The 25,497-nt window shown below is 37.4% G+C and overlaps 1 protein-coding gene and 1 long non-coding RNA gene across 5 annotated transcripts in view; one reads left to right on the top strand and one right to left on the bottom strand.

Annotated features, from left to right (window-relative positions):
- Nucleotides 1-20,311, top strand: part of CPLANE1 (ciliogenesis and planar polarity effector complex subunit 1) — a 58,701-nt gene extending 38,390 nt beyond the window's left edge. For all 4 annotated transcript variants that reach the window (XM_084503216.1, XM_084503217.1, XM_084503215.1 and 1 more), the window contains 18 exons: nucleotides 498-664; nucleotides 1,663-1,789; nucleotides 2,735-2,789; nucleotides 3,536-3,640; nucleotides 4,012-4,104; nucleotides 5,014-5,126; nucleotides 5,329-5,527; nucleotides 5,788-6,029; nucleotides 7,368-7,461; nucleotides 8,539-8,697; nucleotides 10,174-10,207; nucleotides 13,301-13,466; nucleotides 15,090-15,151; nucleotides 15,732-15,896; nucleotides 17,480-17,592; nucleotides 17,937-18,020; nucleotides 19,408-19,577; nucleotides 19,745-20,311. In XM_084503216.1, coding sequence (XP_084359342.1) covers nucleotides 498-664; nucleotides 1,663-1,789; nucleotides 2,735-2,789; nucleotides 3,536-3,640; nucleotides 4,012-4,104; nucleotides 5,014-5,126; nucleotides 5,329-5,527; nucleotides 5,788-6,029; nucleotides 7,368-7,461; nucleotides 8,539-8,697; nucleotides 10,174-10,207; nucleotides 13,301-13,466; nucleotides 15,090-15,151; nucleotides 15,732-15,896; nucleotides 17,480-17,592; nucleotides 17,937-18,020; nucleotides 19,408-19,577; nucleotides 19,745-19,885 — 2,289 coding nt within the window. In that variant the 3' untranslated portion in view covers nucleotides 19,886-20,311. The remainder of the gene's footprint in view (nucleotides 1-497; nucleotides 665-1,662; nucleotides 1,790-2,734; nucleotides 2,790-3,535; nucleotides 3,641-4,011; nucleotides 4,105-5,013; nucleotides 5,127-5,328; nucleotides 5,528-5,787; nucleotides 6,030-7,367; nucleotides 7,462-8,538; nucleotides 8,698-10,173; nucleotides 10,208-13,300; nucleotides 13,467-15,089; nucleotides 15,152-15,731; nucleotides 15,897-17,479; nucleotides 17,593-17,936; nucleotides 18,021-19,407; nucleotides 19,578-19,744) is intronic.
- On the bottom strand, nucleotides 18,709-24,298 carry LOC311426683. Its single transcript, XR_014686969.1, has 4 exons — nucleotides 24,230-24,298; nucleotides 22,443-22,501; nucleotides 21,439-21,536; nucleotides 18,709-19,805 (listed from the first exon to the last, which is right to left on the bottom strand). It is a non-coding gene; the product is annotated as an uncharacterized lncRNA (long non-coding RNA).
- Between the last annotated feature and the right edge of the window lie 1,199 nt (nucleotides 24,299-25,497).

The raw sequence follows: 25,497 nt of genomic DNA, 5'->3' as shown, positions 1-25,497 counted from the left end.
AATAAGTTAATGTTTCCAGATTATGTCAGTTCTTTTGTACAGTCAGAAACATAATGTTAAACGGCTTGGGAAGAAAACCTTGTCGAACAGATATTGAGAACTTGATATTTTGAAAGATGTTGTTCTGACAGAATCTCATACACTCACCATTCCATCTGAACATAAATGCTTTTCCTTGAAATCTGCTTCTTCAGTCTTTGTCCTCCTTGCATACTTCTTACCTTCGTCCTCAACCAGAGACATTAGCAATGGAAATATTAGTGAAATACAAGCTGTGGAGAAAATTTATGTCTTTTAGGTTACTTTCTGGAAATAGTTTACACATGTACATGTTAGCTCTGGTTCTGTTAACATCGTATTTTCACTCCATAAATTGTGTTGTATTTGTATAACCAAAATCTCAAACAGAACCTGTTCCATTCATTCAGGATAACTGGGCTTCTCCCTGATTCCTTTATCATTGTTTCATTTTTGCGTATCTCTCTGAACACTTCCAGGTGCCAAAACTCATTCCACTTCAAGATGTCATTGCATTTGAGCAGCGCCACCACCATCATACTTTGACCAGTACATTCAATGGAAAGGGCCAAACCGAACCTATCCAGTTACTAAAAACTGGTATTGAGCCATTTCAACCAAGAGATGTGCAGAACAGTAGAAAAAGGCAAGCTAAACTTTTAAAGTGGTTCTTAATTTTGAAAGACTGTCTGTATTGTGTATCATTATTGTTAGTTATAATCTTCAAGAAGGAAAGGGTTATACTATTTTAATAAAAATTAACATATAGGCTCCGATTATGACTCCAGACGGTGGCCAGGAAAATTCCAGCTGAAGGGATATTTTATTTTGTTCTACAAACTCCATTATTCATGAATTTGAAACTTGATTTATACTTTGTTAATTGATTTCACAAGCAATTAAAACAGTTAGTTTAAGTTGCATGTAACTCACTGTTCACTTTTTTTATAACGTCAATAGATACCACACATTTCACAGATCTGTGCCCTCCCTGAAAGAGTTAATGGCATCACTGCATCTAGAACAGAATGGTTGCTTCTGATTATGATGCTTTTAACTCTGGTAGTTGGAAACAGACTCTAAGGTGAATGTTTCACACTAAGGTGAAAAACAAGCAATACATAGGTAACTGCAGCTGCAGTTTAGAATAATTGATATTATCAGTTGAAATTCTTAAGGCTACAGTTGTCTTATAATCTACTCATCAGATATCAAAGAGAATTGCAACTTTTTAAGTAAAAGAGTTCATTAGATAGTTTGAGTGATAACAGAGGTTTGTTTCTTGCTGGAATATTTTTTAGAGTTTCCTTACAGACGTTTTGTTTTATAATGATTTTTTATTATTATTATTCACAAAATGTAGGTACTTAGTACTATCCAGTGTGTAATATTTGATATTAATAGCTTATAACACCATTAACAGATATTGGTCTAACTGTTGAATATTTTTGAGTTCTTGCAATGATTTCAGGTACATTTCTCATAGGGAAAGTCATACTTTGAACTCTGTGCAGCAGTAGTATTTATCTTCTCCACCTTTATTTCAGTGTGTATTTCTACCTAGTAATATTTCTTAGAAAATTACAGACAGTCCTATTATTACAGTGTGGTTCTTATTTTTATTTGTAATTAATATGTTGGCAGACAAAAGAGGCGTGATGAAAAACAAATGAAAGAGGAGGAAAAGAAGAAACCAACTGTGTCCTTCCATCCAGATGACTCCATTATCAGTATTAATGATACAGTGATGGTTGTTGAATCAGAGACTGGGGTATAGAAAAACGTTTTTTCTTTGCCTTTTTCCATTCAAATATTAACAGAAAATAAAGACGAAGCAAACTAAACTAAAACAATCATGTATATTTCTTTCAAGCTTTCCCCTAGAAACAGTATACATTTTTCTTTTGTATTTCCTGTAAATAGCACATTTATGATGGAAAAAGTATTCCAAGGTTGTTTTTGTTTTTCCTAGGACATGAGCTTCCCTAGGTTATTTTGACATTTAAAATTAAATATACACACAAACTCTAACTGCAAAAAAAAAAAAAAAATAGCATAGTAGTACTTCCAGGAGAGATATTCCAGGCACCACTGTTTTCACGTGAGGCTAAATGATGAGAATAGAAGAGTCAAGATGGGGAGTAAGAATTCTCATTTCTGTCTTAGCCAAGCCACTGAGAAGAGTAAACCCTTCCTCAAGCTGGATTTTGATTTATGCATTTCTGTTTGTTTACCTAGCTTTTTTTAATATGTTTTAGTATGTTTGAGGGTTATCCTTGCCAGTACCAGATTTAAAGCCAGGCTTTTCAGTACCCAGAACAGTAAGCTTTATTTCTCATTTATAACATTCCTTCTTTAAGACTTCTCTGTTTAGCACAGCAACTGGAGAGCATCCCCAGGGCTAGGAGATGTTAATTATGATACAGCAGAGATAGCATATGCTCAAAGAAGAATGAGGAATTTATATTACTGTCACCTCACAATTACTGCAGATCACCCCAAAGGTATATATGGTAATGAAATTTGCATATCCTTTAATTCCACTAAAAAGGAATGTATCAGAAGAAAAAAAAAAGAGGGTAAGAAAAGTATGCTACAATGATTTTATTAAAATCATTACTCAGGGGAGGTATATTGGAAAATTAACAGGATCAAGAAAACCTTTAATTGGGACAGGAACTATTTTTTAAGTTAATTCTTTTTCTCCTTTTATTAGGATCAAGAAGCAAAATCTACCTCTCACCTTCAAGATAATGTTTTCATTTCAGTAGGCAAGTATAAATACTTGTAATACTTTGAGAGCTTACAAAAATCAAGGAACAGAAGTTTGTTAGATTTCAAAGAAAAATTTCTATATTAATACAATATTAGTAAGTCAGACTGTGTAGTCTTTAGAAATACAAGCTACATTGTGTATTTATGGGTTCTTTCCCAAGAAAACTAGGAAATCTTTTCAAGGTACACAATAGATACTCAGTTGTCTTTTGGGTTAGTCAGTTTTAGGGAACTGGTGTAGAGAGAAAAGAGGGTAAATTTAAGATTAATACCAAGTACAGAATCACAGAATGGCTTTGGTTGGAAGGGACATAAAAGATCATTTAGTTTAACACACACACCCCAAAATGGACACAGACACCTCCCACCAGACCAGGTTGCCCAAAGCCCCATCCAACCTGGCCTTGAGCATCTCCAGGGATGGGGCATCCATAGCTTCTCTGGGCAACCTGTTCTGGTACCTCACCACCCTCTAAGTGAAGAATTTCTTCCTAATGTCTAATCTAAATCTACCCTCTTTAGCTCAAAACCTTTCTTCCTTGTCTTATCACTACATTTCCTATGTGTAATCTCAGAATAATTCTCCTGAAGATTCTAGAAGTATTTTAAGTTTTCTTGAAAATAAGTGGTAATGTTTTATTTATGCCTATAAACAATGGACTTTAGGAAAGAGTAATCATTGCTTTTATAGATTTCTAATTAACGCACTAATAGGCAACTATTTTGTTTTACTGCATTTTAGACAAACTGGAGGAAGCAATTACTACTCCAACAGAGCTACATTACATGGCTTCTACAAAAAAAAAGCCATCAGAAACTCACGATGCAAGTACAAATACTCATCCAGGTAATTGCTACCTATGTGGACTTTAACGTTTTGTTACCAAAAAAATGTATTAAACTATAAGATATTGGAATGTAAATAACAATATTAGCTAAAATAGTTATAAATAAAAATGTTACTAATGCAATTGTGTAAGAGACTCCACATGCTTTCTGTAAGTCACTTCTGCTGTGACTTTTTCTGAGAGTTCCTTTTTAAATGGCCTTTATCTAAATATGTTTTAGGCAGTGTTTCACATTTGACTGAAATCGCTTCCCTACCTCTTCGCCCCAGCTTTCCTTTCATCATGAGCTGGTAAATCAGAAATTAAGTTCAAATGATGCCATAAGTGTCCTTCCTTAGATTCATGCATTTTGTTTTCTTTCCCTATCAAGTGCTCAAAACATATAAGGATGTTGGAATCAGTGCTGGAATTGAGGTTTCTGAAGTTCGAAAAAATGAGTCAACCGCGTCTGTTCCCATGCCAGGTGTGGCTTCAGGTTTTGTCTATTTAATTTGTTGCTGTGGAAGTCTATAAAAATATTACCATCTTAACATGTTTTTTATAGGATTTAGCTTAATGCAGGGTATTGATAAGATTCTAATTTATCCCATTTCTTTCAACAAAACATTAAATAATTATAATTCTGTTTATGAAACATTTGTCTGTATCTTCTTTAGTACAGTGTACCTATGCTTTTGTATTTGTGTATTAGGAGGTATCTTTACAGCTTTTAGATTGGTTTTAGTGCTGCTCAATTTTACAAAATTTTGCTCCAGTCTAATTTCGGTTCAGTTTGTAGAATACAAAATAGAAGGTAATTTTTATTTTGGGCTAAATAATGTATTTTGTTTTGTGTTTTGCCCACACAAAAATCATAAATCCATGATAAATCGTGCTAAATAAGATTAATTACCTAAATATTTTCCCCCTGCTAGCATATAAACATACTTATTTTTCATTTCTTTTAAAATTCAGCAGCATTGTTCCATTTGGAAGATTATTTTACTACATAACATACTTTGCAAATAGCTAATTAGATGTCTTTCTAGCCAAGTAGTGTCAGTTCTTTGGATCAAGTCAAGATACGGTGATTTTTTCTAACCATTTAAGATAGAATTGGAAATGAATAGCAATTTATACTGCAGCACGATACTCTGATTTGAGTATTTTTCTGCTAATTTATCACCAAAATGAAAAATAACTAGTGATCAATTTTGTTAGAAGCAAACACTAAAGAAATATATTGATTTATGTTTTTTATTCTCATTTAAGAGAAAAGCTAATCAAAGCTTATCTTGTCATTTAGAGAATTCAGACCTATTTCCAAATAGTTTTCTAGAGTTCCATGGCTTTTACTGCAAATATAATGCTGACTATTATTCTTTTCCCATAGAATCATCTAGTGTCCCTGAGTTATTACCATCAGACATGTATTTAACCCCGAGGTTCCCCAGTGACGTGGAGGAGAAACCTTTACCATCCTTTCTGCCTGATGTACCTGACTTGGTTAGTGGCCCAATTTAAACATGGTTTAAATGTACCATTTGTCTTATGTCAGTTGTGTAATACTGTGGGGAAGTTTGTAGTCATTTTGTCTCTGAAACAGGAAGTCTCAACTCAAAGTGGGAAGAGTAAGCACAGGAAATGATTAAAATGTACTGCTCAAAACACACGCTGTATAATTCTTCCTTATCTTGCTCTTATTTAGAGTGAACATGAATATATCAGTGTGATCGACATTGAAGATAGTGACGTCCTTAATGATTTACCCATGATACCTGAGTCAGCAGAAGATATAGGTACTACAGAGCAAATTGAGAAGTTTGAAATTCCATCTACTGCAGAACTTCACCACAGGGCAGCTTCTGTTACTAATGCAATTCCACCTGAGCCGCTACAGAAGAAAGGTAAACCATTGTATGCTTAAATCAGAAAAAAAGGTACACATTTTTATTATAATATCTTACCTCCCTACAGAAAATACTCAGCCTTTCCCAAGTCACCTCCTACTTGTTTTCTTATACATCAAAACATTTATAAATTTGACTTTTGTGCTGATTCCTGCCTGCTATAATGTACTATGTATAGCACAGCTATGCCTAATTATTTGCAGTACTTAAATGTTTGCAGTTTACTTGATGATGTTCATGCACTCTTTTCCTTCTAGACAATCATCCTAAAGATACGTCAAGCCAAGTGCAAAAGGAAGATAAACCATTTTCTTCTAGAGACAGTGTAACATGGAACGTAGTACATGAGGATGCCAGAACTTTTCCATCTTCAGGGCTGCTGTCTAAAGTAGTTAACAAAGAACACTTTTCCACAAAGCAGCAAGAAATGGATATGCAATTACAGATGCTGCAGAATATAACAGAAAATATGGAAGAGGATTTCAGAAATACCAAAATGGTGAGTTCAGACTGCTAACTGTTGTGTCTGAAATGGTGTACTTTTTATTTCATTTAACTAAAGACAAAATCTAAATTTTCAAATAATATATTTCAAAATTGCATAGTATTTATTGAGTGAGAAAAAAGTACTGTTCTTTTCCACTTAGTATTTGTTGGTAGACATGGTTGCTTACAGTGATCCAAATGCTGGCCAGAATGGTGATGTCAATTTCCCTTTAAGTGGGAAAGCGAAATAGCACAAGATTATGGGCTCAGTTGGAGATCAAAGGTTTGGAAAAGTTTTGCCTCTGCAGAATATTATGTGACTAATTCTGGAAAATGTTCCCATTGATTTAATCAAATATTTGCATTTTTAATATCCTTATAAATCTAAATATACATGTAAAATAAGTGCATTTTGGACATAATGTGTTCATATGATCTTACATAATTCAAGTATTACTAGTTTGTTAGGTCATGACAAAAGTCTGATGTTAAAACTTTTGAACGGACTCTGGCTTATTAATTCTACATCTAGTTTTTAATTTGACTATAACTTCAGATAGGGCTGACTTTACGCATTTGCAAAGTTGCGAATATTGGCAATTATTTCTTCATATTACTTCAACTACTTCAACTTCTTAATCAAATTTAAAGCAAAGTGGGAGTAACTGTTCTAAGCATGAGCCAATAGGTTCTTATTTTATGTACTGAGTGAAGAAGAAAGATTTTTGCACATCAGACCTGGCTTAATGCAGAATGAATTCAGTATCACTCTGCAATTACAAAGCATCTTTTTTGTATAGTAATTCAAACGAATAGTGTCCATTGCTTGCTCTCCCAAATAGTCACAGAAATATAGGACCTCATTGTGTCACCTACACACAGTTATTACATTATGTTGGATTATTTAATCACTTCTATCCTTCCTCCACTTGTTCTTTGTAAAAACGATCAGTAGAATGTCTCAACTTAGCTTAGTCAGTTTTATTTTTCACTTTCTATTTTTCAACTTCAGGAAAATTCTGACTTAGGAAGAATGTGGAAATATTTTTATTTCTATGTTTTCCAGATAAGATATATTAGGAAAGTTCACCTATTTATAAAATAGAATGTGATTAATAGGATTAAAAATTCACAGGAATAATACAGTTCATATCTTTTTCTCAAAGCAATGTTCCAGAAGATCAAACTCTTTAGACAAAGTATATCTACTTGAAATACTATAATCCTGATGATTATAAGATTCTGAGGAAAAAAAATATTTAAAGCAAACTTTGCATGAATATCTGCTATGTAAATCTCATAAATGCTTTGGAGATGATATTGTTACTTAGTTTTTGTGTTTCATTTATAGCTAATGAAAATAATAGAAGATTTTGAAATGGCCGCCAAATCAGACATTAATGCTCATCCTTCATTCTCTGAAGTTGCTAGTATCAATTGTGATGGTATGTGTACAGTCAACAGAAGGAGAATAAATTTTGGATTGTATATTAAACTTACTTTTTTTTTAACCGTGAAGTTTAATGCAATTCTGAAAAGTGTTACCTAAATATGAAAAAAAAAAAACCAAAAAAACAAGAGAGGAAAAAAAAACAAAGGTAGAGAAATTGAGTAACATTATGGATACTGCTTGAATGTTTGAAACATTTGAAACAATATTTGAACATTTTGAAACAACATTTGAATGCATTTGGTCTTTTCCAAAACCATAATGCAGGACCTAAGCAAAGGATTTTAAAGATAGTACATATTTCAGTTATATCCTAAAATCAAATATGGTTCTTTTGAGGGCTTTGTTTGCTGATATAAAAGGATACGAAATTTGTTCAGTTTTCCCTGTGTATATAAGGCAAATACTTTTTACATGACTCTCTGGTGGCTATGTAGTTATAATATCTTCTGGTTATGTTTAAAGCTTATATCAGCTCAACTGGCTGCTAGGATTGATTCACTGAATATTTATAGATAGATAAATACAAATATATATAAAAATATAAATAAATATATATAATATAAATATATAGGTATATATATATATAAAAATATAAAATTGACTATATGTTACATATTTACTTACAGATACTATACTGTGCCAAGGAGGAATGTGTTAGGGGTACATGTTTCAGGTCCATTTTACATTCATACCAAAACAGTTTAATCTACTTACGAACTTAATGCAAAGCCAAGTGGTAGAACTAAATTGTGGCTATATCTGTATTTATACATAAGATTATATTTAAGATGTCCATTAGCCTTACACAAAGTAATTCAAAGTTTAGTCTTTTTGTTCGTATGTGCAGGTCTGGTACATATACTGCAGTTCTCGTAGAGCACCTTCATAGGAAGGTATGACTGATCTCTCAGTAAGTGTATTAAGCTGTTGAAAATTATAACTGAAAATTGTTTTGGGCTGGACACGTAAACTAAATATGCCACTAACATATAAAAGTGATTGGGTTTTTTGTTTGTTTATTTGTTTTTTCCATTGGCCTGTATTAATTGCTTTTTTTTCATTGGATCAGAACATTATGTAAGGGCCATGATTTCTGAAGATGGGGGTGATGAAAAGGAGAGCTTAAGACCTGAACATCCTATACCCAATTATACTGCATTGGAATTGTGCTCTTCTGCTTCTACAGCCTCTGCTTCTAACTTTCCTGGTGGCATGAAGTCATCTTCTGGTATAATTTTTAAAGTTTATTTTTCCCTTTTCTTCCATTTAAAAATAAGCAATCCCTTTCTTTCTGTTGTAGTACTTCCTTGTTGCTGTTATGTAATGCCAGTGAGCTCATAAATGTCAGTTCATGGATGTTTATTCTTGTGGATATTTGTTATTCTGGTTAGCATATTTTCCAGCCTTTCTAGATTGCATTATTTAGAATAGGCTTCATGGATGTGCACTGATAATAAGTTTATTTGTCACCTGGCAATACAGTATCCCTCAGTTATGAACATAGTTTGGCAGTGCATTACACTTGCACTTGATTTCACCCTGTTATTGAAAGAAAATGAATAACTTTAGGTCTTTTTCAGAAACTCTTCACTGTGCTGATTTGTAGTCATTTACTTAAGTGTTACCCTGAGTCTTAAATAGGCACAGTACCACAGAACACCCATACATTCCTCCCAAAGCTGTCTTTATCATCTTTGGCATCTTTCTGTGTTTGAGAGATGAAATTTCAATTAAACCCAGCCCACATCAGAAAAATAAATGTTTTTTGTTATCACTATATGGTAACTACTGTTTAGGTCCTAAAATGTTATATTATGAGGGCCCATTTCATTTTGCAAACTGGCAGTATGTTGATTTTTGCAAGTCTGAAGACTACAGTAGCGTTAGAGAAGGAGTAAAAATCTGTACTCCCTATTCTTGATGTTTAAAAGCGTAAGATATCATATTTATCCGTATGTTGCCTGTATTGTTTGTTTTCAAGCTTCTAAAAATTATATATATTTTTTACAGACAAACATGTATTTGACTGTCACATCTTAATAAAGAGTTAAAACATGGTTCCTGTATCTGCATATAGCAGAATTAAATATCAAATGATCTTCACAGACACATAAATTTTATAAAAAATAATACATTTATAGTTTTCCTCTTTAAGTATAAACTTGTTACTTGCAAGCTAAGAAAGCTCTAGGTGATTCTGAGTTGCAACTGGAATTTTTTGAGAGATTACTGATTGATTTAGGAAGATGATAGTGCTCTTGCTTCCAAGACAGCCATGCTGTTATTTAGTGACATTTCTTGAATTCCAGCAGTTCTTACCCTGGCTTTTTAAGGTAAGTGGAACTCATTCATTTTCCATAAAAAGTTGTACAATTAATTGGAACAGATCAGTTCCAATTAGTTGGAACTCATTAGCCTCACTGGGGCAGGGCTGAAAACTTACTGTAGTGCCCTTGTCTTCAAAGCAAAACTACCTCTGTCAGTCAAGTTAATAAATGAATAAATGTTCTCTGATGACTGTCTGCTAATCTGGTAGTAGATGACATGCTATCACACAGATTATTAGGCCTAAGTATGTAATTAGTTTATTTTTAATGTCAGCACATTCAGTTTGATACATACTATCCCACAGGCTGTTTAACATATGTTATTAGCCTGTGTACAAGTGCAAGATTTTTATTAACAAAGGATGTTTCTGTTTCAGGCTTTCTCGTAAGTGGAGAACTATGTGATGATAGGTATGTATTTTGACACTGGTTTTGTTGAAAATTTATTTACTACTAATAAAGGAATTGTCCAGGTGGAACTGTATCATAAAAATTTAGGCATTTATTTGAAAATGGATGAAAGCTTTTGTGTTTATTAGTTTGAGGCATTTGTTCTGACGTCAGCAGTGCCTGTTACATGTGTTTAACACGAAATCTGCAGAAGCATTGAAAGTTGCTTTCTAGTTGCAAGTAACAGAACTGTTAATGTAGATGCTGCTAATGTCTATGCACGTTTATTATTCCTCCTATCTGCAGAATACTGGTTTTGAATGAGTGCATGTAACTGCTGCTAATAGTCATCTACTGAGGCAAGCTCTCACTAGAAAGTTTTTGGGGAGTTACTGTATCAAAAATGTGAAGCATCATACTGAAGACTTCAAAACTGGGTTGATCTTATGCATTAGGTAAAATGGGCTGACATACTTTTTTTTTTTGTTGTTGCTAACTGCTTTAATCTTCTAGATTCAGCTTTGCAGTAGGAAACAGTAGCTGGCTTCCCTTTCTTCCTGGTCATTTTGCTCAGTTACTTACCTACCCTTATCAAGTTTTTCTTCAAGCATAGCAGTAGAACAAATGCCTGAGTATATTATATAAATATTTAAAGTCAAAATGCTTGTTTTGTGCTGTGAATGCAGATTAGGGAGTGATTGCATAACGTGGAGGATACGTATGAGGCAATAAATTTTAGTAGATGGTGATTTTACCCAAAGGAGTCTTTTGAATTTACTGTAGCATGTAATGGTAAACTACATATGATTTAGTTTATATTGAAAGCAACTGATTAAAAGAGAGGGTAGAAATGAGCAGAATTTAGGTAAAACCATTCTCTCACTCGCACTGATCCTTGCTTAGAGAGTTGGGTTTGAAAGTTGAGAGCTGGGGTTCCTGAGACAGGCAGCACCCCACAGCTTCATCTTCACATGCTCCTGGCTTTCTGAGTTGCCAGTTTTAGCCTACTCTGTACTAGCCGTGTAGAGGTCAGGCAGTCTGTCTCTGGGACCATGTTTCTTGATGATTTATTCAGACCTATCTTTGAATAGTTAGTCAGGTCTCACTCATTCTGCCCCATTCACCTTAGGGAGAAATTTGGTGGAAATGCACATACTGGCAGTGAAGCTAAGGTGATAGCTTGTAACTTCTTTAAAATAGCACATCTATACATGTTACCAATGTATTCCTTGTTTGCACTAACACAGTCAGATGTAGGAGAAAGAAAATGATCTAAAGGATTCTGGTAAAATAACCTGAGTATTCTCATTTTGAGCGTAATAGGAAGGATTTTAGCTTTTCTTACAGGCATATTCTATTTCAAATCAGTAACATTTTTTCTGCTGCCTAACTTTGAGTTTTTTAGAAGATCCCTTGCAAATTACTGATTTGAATGGTGTTACTGACATCATTAGTGGTGTTGTAGTAGAAGGTAACATCTCTCCAGTGGATGCAAAAATGGCAGCTAAGAAAATCTCTAGGTAATAATGTCTGTTTTTCATTATCTGTTGGTCAAATAATTTTAACCCCAGTTATTCTTCTCATAGCATACACCCTGTAAACAATGGAAGCAAGCATGTGAGTTGAGTTGGTGTCAATGGGACTCATTCATAATAGAACTGTTTAATGACCACTGTTTTACTATCCATTATTGTCTAAAGTGCCAATTGTGGTTTTGTTTGTTTGTTTTTAATTCTTGGTTTTAAGATTATTTCCTTCCTACTCACTAGTTCCTTCTGCAAGTGACAAATTGGAGTACAAGTCTCTACAGACATCAGAATCAGCTCAGCCAAGGACAGGAGCCTTCTAAAGCAGTTCTGATAGACAAAATAGAAATTTCCTGACAGTGGCAAAGCAGCTTCGGAACTCGAGCTGGTCATTCTTGCCTCCATGCTGGAGATTTCTCTGCCTTTCTGGCTATTAGTTATAAAATCATCTGTGTTCTTTCCTGATATAGATTGAAATTGCAACTGTTTCCTGCTCCTGTTTATAATATTAATTCCTTACAAGGCAAAATTACAGCTGTTGAGGATGATAACATGTCCAAACATTTCTTTAACTCCAGCAGGCTTGATGCTATGATTACTTTCCTGGGGAGCCTGTCGCAGTGCCTGACCACCCTCTGGGTGCAGACCTTTTCCCTAACCCCCAGCCTGACCCTCCCCTGTCCCAGCTCTGTGCCGTTCCCTCAGGTCCTGTCGCTGTCCCCAGAGAGCAGAGCTCAGCGCCTGCTCCTCCGCTCCCCTCGTGAGGGAGCTGCAGGCCGCCATGAGGCCTCCCCTCAGCCTGCTCTGCTCTGGGCTGAACAAACCAAGAGGCCTTAGCCGCCCATACACTTTGCCCTGCAGACCCTTCACCTCCCCTGCAGCCCTCCTTTGGGCACTCTCTAACAGTGCCCCTCTTTTGGGCACTCTCTAACAGTTTTATGTTCTTCCTATACTGTGACACCCAAACCAGACACGGTACTGGAGGTGAGGCTGAAGCAGTGCAGAACAGAGCAGGACAATCCCTTCCCTCAGCCAGCTAGCAGTGCTGTGCCTGATGCACCCCAGGGCATGTTTGGTCCTTTTGGCTGCCAGGGCACCCTGCTGGCTCATGTTCAACTTGATGTTGATGAGAACCCCCAGATCCCTTTCTGCGGGGCTGCTCTCCAGCCTCTCGTCCCACAAGTGCATACATGCATCCAGGGTTGTTGCCTTGTCCCAGGTACAGGATCCGGCACTTGCTCTTGTTGAACTTCCATATTGTTGGGGATTGCCCAGCTCTCTGATTTGTCAAGATGTCTCTGCAAGGCCTCTCTACCCTTGATGTAGTCAACATCTCCTCAACCATTTCAGTGCTATTGTCTGAATGCAACTACCAAAGAGAAGAAAAGTTTTAGGAAACATCTTGGAAATTACTTGCATACCAATATTTATATGAAGTAGAATTTTACAGAAGAGTTTCCCATCTGGGAAATTTCAGAATTGAGTCAGAATTTTGAATGGATTGCAGTATTTTTTTGTCATGTGTGGTTGTCATTGTTTGCAATTTAAAGAACATGCTAGGTTATTTCTCATATACATGTGCTTTCAGGATTCATGATTCTGCTACCGGACATTCTAAAAAAACAGAAAAGGAGAAGAAAGAGATACGAGCATGGATGAAAAGAAAGCAAAGGGAAAGAATGAGAGAATATGTGAAGAAACTTGATGAACAAAGACAGAAAGAGCATAATCCATTCAATTTAAGAAAGAATATGGTAGGAACAACGGGTATCTTAAAGAGTAACTGTTATATATTGCATAGTTGTTCAGATTAGGTTAGATAAAGGCTGTCAGTATTTTTTCCCCATTTTAATTTTGCTTTTTGTATACATTTTATTTTATTGCAACTGGCTGTATGCATGTTAGAAGTGATCAGTGAGCAAATGCACCACAATTCCTCACAGTCTTCCGTAATGTTGGTGGCAATTATGACCTGACCCCAAGGTCAAGATTCAGGCTTTGTTGACCACTAACTGTAATGGAGACAGCTTTAACATTCACCAATAAAAGATGCATTTTGTTAGGGACTGGGAGCTACAGGAGTTATGAAGATATGTTTAAGTCTTGTTTCATATACCACCACTCCACAAAAAAAAAAAAAAAAAACACAAAAAACAATGAGTTTAAAAAACAGAGTTCAAAAGGTAACATCTGTTATGACAATGAGACAGTGATAAAATATTGAGGTCAGCCATCCTTGTCCTTAATACACACACATATTTGTGCAATTACGGAGGGTCAGCAGAAATGTCAGACCATCTTAAGTATTTAATGGATTTTCTTTCTCAAAGGCTGTTTTCAACACAGGCTCAGAAAACAATTCCTTCCCTTCCAGATTTTTTTTTTTTTTTAATTTTAATTAATAGAATCACATTTATGGTGTGATGCATCTCTTCAGAGCTGCACTGTGCTGGAATAACTGAAGAAAACAAAGGTTAAAAGTAGTTCAGAAATAGTTTCCCAACCTGTATTAAGTCATAAAAAAAGCATTTGTCACCTAGATACTTTCAGGACCTGAAAAGACACAACTGAGTAGAGGGAGTCTCCAGGTTTATAGGAGATGAAACCTAGCACTAGCAATTGCATCCCATACTTTTTACTGATAAACTTGCTGTAAATTCTTTCAGGGTGAAGCTATGCTAGGTTTAACTCCTGAGGAGCAAATATGTAACATGCAAAGACTTCCCCTTTAATACATGGTTTTCTATTGATGGTAAGAAGCAATAGCAGGTGTCATCAGAGTTGTCCCAGACTTCTCTTTTGTACATGTGTGAAAAGAAGTGATGCAAAGAAAATGTGCATTGTCTTACCTGTACTTCTCTCCCTCTCCTGTGTAGTCAACCCGTAAATATATACTTGGTGCTTCCATTACAGACTTTTCCCTGGAATTCATTAGATGGACAAAGTCTCAGTTCTGTTTGTTTTTTTTTTTTTGTTTGTTTGTTTGTTTGTTTTTAATTGTACTCCAGCAAACAGAACAAAGTGCAACCCTGTCCTGATTTTTTAAATTAATTACTTTCAAGAAAATAACTGGTTTTTAGGAAGCTGAGTGCAAGGACAAATTTTGGGCCTGACAGGGATGACATTTTAGGATTAAGGCATGAGCTATGGAATGTGGAACTGCAGGCTTTCAATGTATTTTTAGAGCTTGGAAGTTTATAGGGGCAATCTTAACTGAATCCCATGGTTAGGGCCATATGCTTTCACATTGTTTTTCATTCTGGAGAGTGTTTTAAACGGTAACTTTCAGGTCAGGTAGATTTAAATTTTGAGATTGACGGAATGGAATGAGACCACAATACAAAATAAGTTAATGATTGTTGTACTTTCTTCCACAGCATTGTAGTCCTACTTCAAAGGATATTAAAATATTCAGGAAGAAGAAGGAAGAAAAAGACAAGTAAGTTGCTATATAGGTAACTTTTGGAATTCTTATTACCAATTTTCTAGTCCTAAGAAGAGGTAGTTTTAACTACCTTGTCTGTGTGAAATTTCAGAGACAAATGGAATTTCAACAAACAGTGCAAACAATTCATGTCTGCATTACTATTTAGGACATGTCTGAATACTTTTCATCCTTGCCTGTATTTTTCACTTTCCAAACATGTATATTTATTTATTTATTTATATGTATGTACATATATGCATATATGTATACATACATACATACATGATTTTGGCAACACTGACTCATGCTTTCTGTCAAAACTATTATTAATAAATGCTTTAGCTTTTTGCAGATTATCTTGAAAGGGTTAGTACATGTTCTCTGAAACTGTAAAAATATGACTTTTTTTTTTTTGTTACAAAGTAGACTTACAAGCCTCACAACCCAGCTGCAGTTAAATCATAGAACTATAAAATGCTTTCGGTTGGAAAGGACCTTAAAGATCATCTAGTTCCAACCTCCCTGCTATGGGAAGGAACAATGAGTGGTAATACGAGTTAATACATAATATCATGGTTCCATTTTTCCACAGAGTGCTGTTATCTGAACATCACAGTATGAGAGTGTCACAAGCACTTTCTCTGATGAATGAAATGTTATCTGAAACATTGGTGTTACCTGCAAGTGAACACAGACCATTGTCCACGACAAGATCACCTCAAGAGTGTAAAAAAAGGCACATGATGACTGCTAGAGGGTAATGAATTTTAAGCATTAACCGTATACTAATGTTTTTGGCTTCACGTTTGTCTGCAACCTGTAGTGCTTGTTATAGGGATTAGCATGAGAGAAGCTTTATGTTCTGGCAGAATCAAAGATACACTTTGGCTGGATCAGAGGAGTCTTGGCTTCCTGTATCTTCTTAAAAGTGCCAGAGCAAATCCTGGAGGGAGCCTTAAAAATGCCTTTTGGAGCACAGAATGAGCCAGCTCTAGAGTCAGAGCTATAGTCAATGTCCTAACCCGTTCCACTCAGCAGCAATCAGGTACCTGGAATATACCCAATAACATAGGTAATGATCTCAGTAGCATCCAGTAACAAGCAAGAAGAAAACAGAAATACTACTGTGCACACACATAGACTAAATAAATTAGTGTTTTGGTAAACTCTTAATTTACTGTCTTCCTTTTTAGTTTAGGACATCAATTTGTCTAGAGTTTTAGTTATTCTTTGTTTTGAACACAGGTCCTTATTACCTTCTGAAGAGATGGTGATGTATGAGTATTACAAATTGGTAAATATATTCTTCTTGATGGCTTCAATGTCACATATATAGAGAATCACAGAATGGTTTGGGTTGGAAGAAACCTTAAAGACCATCTAGCTCCAACCCCCTGCCATGGGCAGGGACACCTCCCACCAGACCAGGGTGCCCAAAGCCCCATGCAGCCTGGCCTTGAGCACTTACAGGGATGGGGCAGCCACAGTTTCCCTGGACAACTTGTTCCAGTGCCTCACCACACTCACAGGAAATAATTTCTTCCTAGTGTCTAATCTAAATCTACTCTCTTTTAGTTTAAAGCCATTCTCTCTTGTCCTGTTACTCCGCTCCCTGACAGAGTCCCTCCCCAGCTTTCCTGCAGGCCCCCTTTAGGTACTGGAAGGCCTCTGTAAGGTCTCCCCGGAGCCTTCTCTTCTCCAGGCTGAACAACCCCAACTTGTCAGCCTGTCTACACAGGAGAGGTGCTCCAGTTCTCCGAGCATCTTTGTTTCTCCTCTGGACTTGGTACATCATACAGGTGTATATTGCAGTATTATTTTTCTACCTCTACAACTTTGTTTTCCAGACTAATAGGAGGAAATGGGTACAGTTCAGATAATCCTGTAAATTCTGGACTTATTTCTGGAATATTTCTGCATTCTTTTTAAATAGGTAAAGTTCCAGGATAGATCATTCATCTGAATGTAGTCAGTGCTGTACAGAGCCTCCTGGTGTGTAATGGTTTAATGGTACCAGCCCTACCAAAATCAGAAGCGCTATGGGAAGTCATACAGAAAGCCACCTTAGGAATGGCAGTAACTTCTGTTAAATTAAAGTTTTTTGTTAGACCTAAACTGGTTCTTTGTAAAGCTAATTTGGTTGTCTTCACTGCACTTTGGACTCTGTTGGGGCTTACTGGCCCAACAAGCACTGTGTAATGTTGACAGAGCTCAGCTAACTGGGCTGTGATTTGTGTGCCCTTTCTGCCTTGTCTTAATATGCTCTGTGAGATGCAGTTTGTGTGGATGAATAATAAACGGTACATATTTGTGTGTGTTGTATTCTTTTTCTTGCTTTAGAGGGCATCCAAAGAGTCATGTTCTTTCAGAAAGGAGCAGAGCTGCTGCCAAACCCAGCTTTGGCCAAAAAGATCACCATTTCACCCCAACTCTTGGTTTAAAACAGCCTAAGGGTAAGAACAGAACTGCCTTAATGAAGGCACATACTGCAGATCTTTTTAAAAGTGACTACTGGATTTTGGTAGTGAGGAGTTTTAATACCCATGTAGAAAATCATACTCAAAGTGCTGGCAGTTTCTTGTCCTCGGTATTTTGAAGGTGTGTTCTCTTTGACATTTCAAATGATAGATGTTACCTTTCCTTGTCATCTCTTTCTAAATCCAAAATAGCTTAATTTTGCTATAGCAAGAGTACTGTGTAATCCAGGAAGCAATTTCACAGATGAAAATTTTGAAGCATCTTTGGGTAGATTTGGCCTATTGCATCTAATACTGGAAATGTTCCTTTGTATTTCCAGGACATGGAACTATACTTTTACAGAAAAGTACAGTCAGAGGAAAAATGAGAAATACTGCAAACTGTCCTGTTAATTCCAGATGCTGTAAGTTACAAAATTACATAGTGCTGTTCAGCTACATAATGCAGTGGAAAAATAAGATACATGTGCATGCCTGGATAGGATTTACACAACAGAGGCCTCAGATACAGCATTACTTTTACAAAAATGAAAGTTCCTTTTTTTGCCACATACAAACAGTTTTTAGTTGGGGTTTATGAAATATTTTAATTGCCCCTGTTAATCTTCTGAAAGGTTTTAGCCAGATGGCAGTTTCAAGATTCCTAAAGCATATGTGCCGGGTTTCAGTGATTCCCTGAAACAGTCATTAGGAAAACATGAGACTCGGCTCTTTTTTTCAACTAAAACCCACAGAGCATTAGCAGTACAGTATACAGATATTGTGCTAATTCCTTACCTTTCTATCCTGCTTACTTTCTGAGCTCTGTAAACTAAGAATTCTCTTTGCTGTCCCTCCGTAGCTTATCTGTTTGAGGTTTGTTTTCAGGTTTTTGTTGACATAATGTTAGTGGAAGAATTGGACTGAACTTGCTTTAAAAAATATAAATTTTTAAAATTGTAGTGATCCTTTTTCCTTTATAGGAAAGACCTATGCTTTCTGCATAGGTCTGGATCCACAGAAGAGTTTCTTCACATAAATGTTTCCTCCTAATCACATTCTTTAAAATATGCAAGACTCGATTACACAAGCAGAATTTCTGAAAAGACAGAACAAGATTCAGGAAAGAGTTTATTAAGTCTGAAACTAAGGAAATACTGTGGGTAGATTTCATTCTAGCCTACACCAGAGTTAGGATAGTGGCAAAATAGAGAACCTATTAGGCTAGCCACATGCCAGTTTATTTGTTGTCAGTGCAGGAAAGGGAGAGAAGCAGTGGCAAAGCAACAAGGCATTTTTCCTAAATCATTCACTCATCTGTGGAAAATCATTCTCTGTTCAAACACTCTCTTTAAGCTCATTCTAAAAGTTGATCTGTCTCTGATTTCATGTCACCTTCTTGACTGTGTTTCTCTGATACATCTCATCGCTGCTAAGGGTTTCACTAGAACTCTGTCTACTAAGGTGCGTGTATTTTTTTTATTTAAAGTCTGAGTTGTATGTAGTTTTAGTCCTCTGCTAAATAAGGAGCAATGTCCCTTTTGAGGGATTGCACTTCAGAATCTGGATGCTACTACTGTAGTCTTACTCAACTTCACGTTCTGCACTGGAAAGACAGGGTGAGCCTTGGAGGGGTCAGCAGCATCTTCTAGCCTCCACATCAGTTCAAGATCAAACAGCATACTGTTGTTACGTGCGCTTACACACATTTTCACTTCTTAGAACTTAGAGCTTCTGTTCTTGGAGTAGTTTATAGACATGCAAAATAGGAAGAAATGTTACAATGTTATTGTTGGTTTGTTTTCTCCTCAGCTGCTGAGCACAGAGTGAGCAGAACACCAAAACAAAAGCCTCCACATGTTGCCACAGCAGTTCAGACAGAAGATCTTGATCATGAGTCTGATCGAGATATAGAAAGCCCTTGGACTGTGCCTGACGACATCCAAAGAATACTTCAAGATACTCATGACACCTTGTTTCAGGTAAGAGGTCTGCTTGTTGTAGGAACGTTGTGATACCTGCTGTGTAGCCCTGGTCCTTTGTTTACTTCTGCCGTACTTAAAATGTGGTTCTCTGTTCAAAGTGTATGGATGGGATTTGTCCAAGAATGATACGCAGCGTTTCAGCTCATCTTCTTTTCCTCCAACAGGACTCTGCACATCATACTGCTAGTTTCTCTCCTGTTGGCGTTAACAACACCGATGATGTTTCTGAAAGCACAGAGAGTATCCTCAGCAAACTGGATTGGAATGCAGTTGAGGCTATGGTAGCAGATGTGGAAGACACATGAACAAAATTTTTCAGCCATTGCACACTTTCAAGACAATTGCTGGTGTTTTTGGTTTTTAATAATCACTGGTCTACTTAACATGGATCAAGGCTTTTATTGATTATCTCCTAAGTGGCACAGAAACTCACTGCTTGCTGTCATGTCTGGATGAAATTCAATTCCTTAATTTGTAGTTTGCTTTCTAATATGTCTTCAACTCAACAACAACTAGATATAGTTGGTAAATGCAGACCTGTGGTCTTAATAAAAAAAAAAAAAATCTGGGTCAGATATTTTGCCCCTCAAACACAAAAAGTTTTGTTCTATTTTAGAACACTGCACAGCTGTTTTACATTTGTATTTAATATTTAACATTACTATTGATGAAGTGAATTTTGTAACTCAACAATTGTGATTAGCTGATTTAATAAAAGCGAGTTTATTAGTTTCTGCTGTGAAGTGATTTACACACAGAGCAATGTTACTACTGTGTACCACTGACTGCATATGCACTACCCTAATATTTTAAACCCAGCTTACTCATATAATAGATTAGAGAAGTCTTAAAACAAGTTGAATGACAGACATATAAATAGGCAGCAATAAAGTAATATAGACATCTGTACAAGACAATACAAAGGACAAGTTACTGAGGTAAAGAAAAAAATAGCATTATACAGTATGGTTGAACAGCAGTCCTGTCAGAGCTCTTTTAGCAGGCACCAGGTAGTTGAAAAAATTGCCCTATGTTCAGTGCCCATAAACTCTTCGTAGTAACCCAGAGAGATGCAGTTGTGGTGGCTCTTTCACAAGAGCAACAGTTTTTATTTCTGTAGTGAAAATTTTTGATTTTTTCATGGAAGTTAACAGTGTGCTAACTTCCAGTTGTTAATTAACTGTCACCCAATACTATAGTTGTTTAAAAAATGCAAAATTTTTGCCTGTTTCAGAGTACAGCTGCATCTTGGCAAACATAAGAAATATGCTTCAATGAAAGCTTGGTACAGGATTACAGACATAATAGGGTAGATGTGCCAGTTTCTGTATTCTCAGAGATCAAAATCGGCTGTGTACTTCTAGGAGTCCCCAGAATCTGTATCAGCTTGTTCCAAGGGGTGCCCAGAGTGCAAGACACAGTGCAGGGAGTGACCATCTCCAAATTAAAAGGGCAAGTACTTCCAAGGAGCCGGTCCAAAAGATGGAACTGTGGTTTTATACAAAATCTCAAGTTGTCTTTCCCCAAGGTGGCACTAAGTACATTATCAGTGGACAAAAATTGGCGAAAGCCTATTTAAGCCAAGTATAGTAACAGCCGCCTGTGAGAAGGAAGAGAATGCAGTTAGAGACAAGGCAGTCCCTCGTAAGTTGTGTCCTAGGAGGCTTTTAAAAACTGTATCAGACTCAGCCATTTTTCAGATGCTAGTTACAGCATCACATTCACTAAATACTAATGCATAGGCTGCACTGCACAACTGTATTAAAAACAATGATTAAAACATATATATCACTCTCCACACAGAAATGGATAATCAACAAATGGAATGGTTTGCTAGCAGCTGAGTTATACAAGTTACCTCTGTGTCAGAGTCCAGCAGCTGTCAGATCAGAGCCAGCTCCAAAAGGGACCCAGAGCTGGCCAGAGTTGAGCCAGTCAGCGATGCTGGTTGGGCCTCTGTGGGAGTGGATTGAAGAAAGAGAAAACAAACAAACAAACAAACAAACAAACAAAAAAACCCTGCTGATCTACATCTGCTGAGAGAGAGACCCAGCACTGCAGCCCCCCAGGTGAGTGCAGCAGGAGGTGCTCCAGGCACACAGCAGCAATTCCCCTGCGGCCTGTGGAGAGGCCCCTGGTGGAGCAGGCTGTCCTCCTGCAGCCCATGGGTCCCACATGGAGCAGATATCCACTCTGCAGCCCCCCCATGGGTGGAGGAGCCCTGGTGGAGCAGGTGGATGTGGTCTGGAGGAGGCTGCAGCCCATGGAGAGCCCCTGCAGGAGCAGGCCCCGGGCCAGAGCTGCAACCCGTGGAGAGGAGCCCACGCAGGAGCAGGGGGGCTGGGGGGAGCTGCCGCCCACCCGTGGGGGACCCATGCTGGAGCAGTTTGCTCCTGGGGGATGGACCCCGTGGGACGGAGCCATGTGGGAGCAGTGCTTGAAGAGCTGCTGCCTGTGGGACCCCACGTGGAGCAGGGAGACAAAGCGCCAGGGACTGACAGCAGCCCTCATTCCCCATTCCTCTGGGCCACTCAGGGGGAGAAGGTGGAAGACAATGAATGGGGGAAGGTGCTTTTGGTTTCCTTTTGGTTTCTGACTGCTCTACCTTGTTAGTGGTGGGCAATAAATTACATTAAACTCCCTGTGCTGAGTCTGTGCTGCCTGTGATGATCACTGTTAAGTGATCTCCCCATCCTTATCTCAACCCTTGAGCCCTTTGCATCATATTTTCTCCCCCTTTCCCTTTGAGCTTGTGGTGGAGCTCAGCTACGTAGCAGGGTAAAACCACCATAAACACGTACTTTACTGTTTGAGGTGGTGCAGCACTCTCAGATACAAGTGAATGCAAGTATCATTCCTTACTGAGGGGTTGCAGGAGTAAGATGGTTCATCCGCCTTCTCAAAGAATACATCTCCAGGTACTAAAGAAAGAAGAAAATGCAAACATTTTAACATTGGAGGAGGAAAACTTAACTCCTGATACATGGCATCCCAAATCACTAAAACAAGCGTAGGGAGACAGTTCAAAGACCTCTTAACAACAGCAGCCCTACCTCTAAACTTCTCCTTTCTCTGAGACATGATGGAAAACAGTGCCTGGGCACAGCTGAACCTGCAAAGTCACAGCAGTATGAAAAAAGCACGCCTACACACAGGACTAGGAGCATCAAGACCCGTCTATCTCTTAACCCTGCTGCTCTCACATACTCAAGAGAAGTTTTCTTGTACTTGTACTTGTTTTCTTTCAGTATGATGACTTTTTTTTTTTTCTTACAGCCCAAGAGGAAAATTTTAGTAGGTCTTTCTCAGAGCAGAGCAGATAGATACTCCTTTTTTTCCCCTGCAAAGACACTCTAAATGAAATTTTAAAATACACTTTCAGAAATAACTCCAGTAGGTTTTTGTTCATAAAAGCTATATAGATCAAATAAATCAAAACCCTTTACAGCAACTCCTAAAATCATTGCATTGTTTTAGAAATAAATTTTAAAATATTTTTTCTCTGATGTCTTTGTAAAGGTTTCTAGATGAAATGTAAGTATATACACAAATCCCACCTGTTTTTTGTTTTAACTGCCTTACTATTACCTGAAACTTTTAGGATCAAAGCTCCATAAGCCTCTCTTTCAGGTTTGAAATAAAAGTTAATGCTTACGGTCAAACGCAAAGGGTTAAGATTCTCAACAAACCCCAAACTCCAGAAGCTGAAACTTTGGAATATAACAAGACAGTTGGTAATTATTTTTTTCCTTCTTTTTTCAGCTTGCTCTTTTTCTGCTAGTTTTGTTTGGAATGCCTCATAGTTACCATGCTTTTTTTATTTTTTTTATTATTATTTTTTTTTTCTGTCTGACTTTTACCTGTTTAGATATAAGTCATCCCCTTCATTTTCAGTCTGATATTCCTTTGAGAGGCTTCCTCTAGGCTCAGTTTTCCTATATAATTCTCTGCTACTGTCTTCCCATGAGTGCTGTAATTGCACACTCTGACTCACAAAAGGCCTCTCTCTCCTCCTGCCAGCCAAGAAAACAGCGATTTTCTTTCTTATTGATCATCAGATTCTCCTGCAGATGTGACTTCCACAGGGCACTTTTCCAAGAAATTAATGATTCTCTGGGGAGTCTCTCCAGACCCATAACAATACCAGCACAACTATGTCCTGAGGGCAGGAAATGGGAAAGAACAAAAGTAGATCAAAACCGAGTCAAATATATTAGAGGAAAACAGAGCAATTGGCAAGCATTTCCAATAAACAATATCATAGAATCATAGAATATCCTGAGTTGGAAGGGACCCACAAGGATCATCAAGTCTAAACCCTGGCTCCACACAGGACCACCCAAAAACCAAACCAAGTGTCTGAGAGCATTGTCCAAACGCTTGAACTCCAGCAGCTCGGTGCCGTGACCACTGTCCTGGGGAGCCTGTCCCAGTGCCCGACCACCCTCTGGGTGCAGAACCTTTCCCTAAGCCCCAGCCTGACCCTCCCCTGTCCCAGCTCCATGCCGTTCCCTCGGGTCCTGTCGCTGTCCCCAGAGAGCAGAGCTCAGCACCTGTCCTTCCATTTTTCCCCCCTCCCTCCAGATTATTTCCTTAAAGTTGGCAACAGTACTACATGCAACTCTTCTGAAATTTAGAAATTGTTTCACTCATCTGTTTACAGATGTGTCTCTGTTGCACATCAAACATAGAAAAGCCCTTTCAACAGAGGAAGGACAGGCAGAGAATAAAAATAAAAGTTTCCTTGTAACAGCAATTTCCTCATTTGCTAGCATTCCTGGGAAGCAGAAGGAAAACATTTCTCATTTTCCCCAGGTTAAACATTAAATGTAATGATCCTGAACAGCAGTAACTGGGCCTGTATTTGGAAAGGCTTGCACAGAAACAGTACATTTAGTGTCCCATGCCTAACAAGCTTCACACAATCACCAATGACTCCAGTTAAGCATGGGAGAAGTACAGCCAGCCTGACAAACATGCTCTCTTTCATGTAATTTCCAAAGTAAGGGAATTTAATACAGCTTGGGTTTAGGATTGTTATTTCTGTTATTTTTAGTTTCTTGAACGTGATCTTACTATGGGAAGCATTCAATAGGTTCTCAAATTGGTTGTTTGTTTCTCTAAGGAATAGAAAGATACAATTTCCCTTCCCTCTCTGGAGATAAAAAGGAAAGCTTTCAATGCCTGTGAAATAGCTCTCTCACACAGCAGTTCTCCATATAACAATATATTGGTTGATAGCCCAGACCTGAGAAAACTGTAGACGAAAGATTTCAAAGATTTGTTAGCCTCCCAAACTTATATTCTTAATGGTAAATGGCCAGGACACTAGGAGTGAAGACCAGTGGAAGGACAAAACTGCTTAGTGCTTTGCTTTCTTCAGAGACGACACCAAAAGAAGTTTTTGTGACTGAGACTTGAGGAAAAAATAAACACAAATTTCTCTCTTGTGCTATGTGGCACATCTTTTCAGAAAGATCTTAGGACTTAAGCCTTGTTTTTTGTTGTTTTGTTTTCGTAGTAGTAACTTGTCATTTCTATTTTATTGGATGCAAACCAATTCAGAGTTGCGATGCTGTGAACAGAAGCTCTTTTTGCAAAATGCAAAATGAAGACAAAATCTTCCCCAGCCATGAGTTTTCAAAGGTCATCAAGAGGAGAAGAATATGTCCCATTGGTAAGTGGACAGAGAGGGATGCAAGTCACCATCTGTTATTCTCTGACCAGACTAGAGCAGGTCCCTACATCCAGAACCTTGAACAGGTTCAGGAAGCTTCAGAAAGGTGCAGGAAGCTTCAGAAAGGTGCAGGAAGCTTCCTTTCACCTTCCAGGCTGCTGACAGAAGAGGTTCCTTGTTTTAAAACATGCTGTGTGCTGGCTCCTGGTGTAAGGAATCAGGTATTCACTCTAACAAGCC

Source organism: Aythya ferina (assembly GCF_964211825.1).
Source record: "Aythya ferina genome assembly, chromosome: Z".
Lineage (NCBI taxonomy): Eukaryota > Metazoa > Chordata > Aves > Anseriformes > Anatidae > Aythya > Aythya ferina.
The sequence above is the reverse complement of the archived record's forward strand: the minus strand, read 5'-3'. Positions and strand labels throughout refer to the sequence as shown.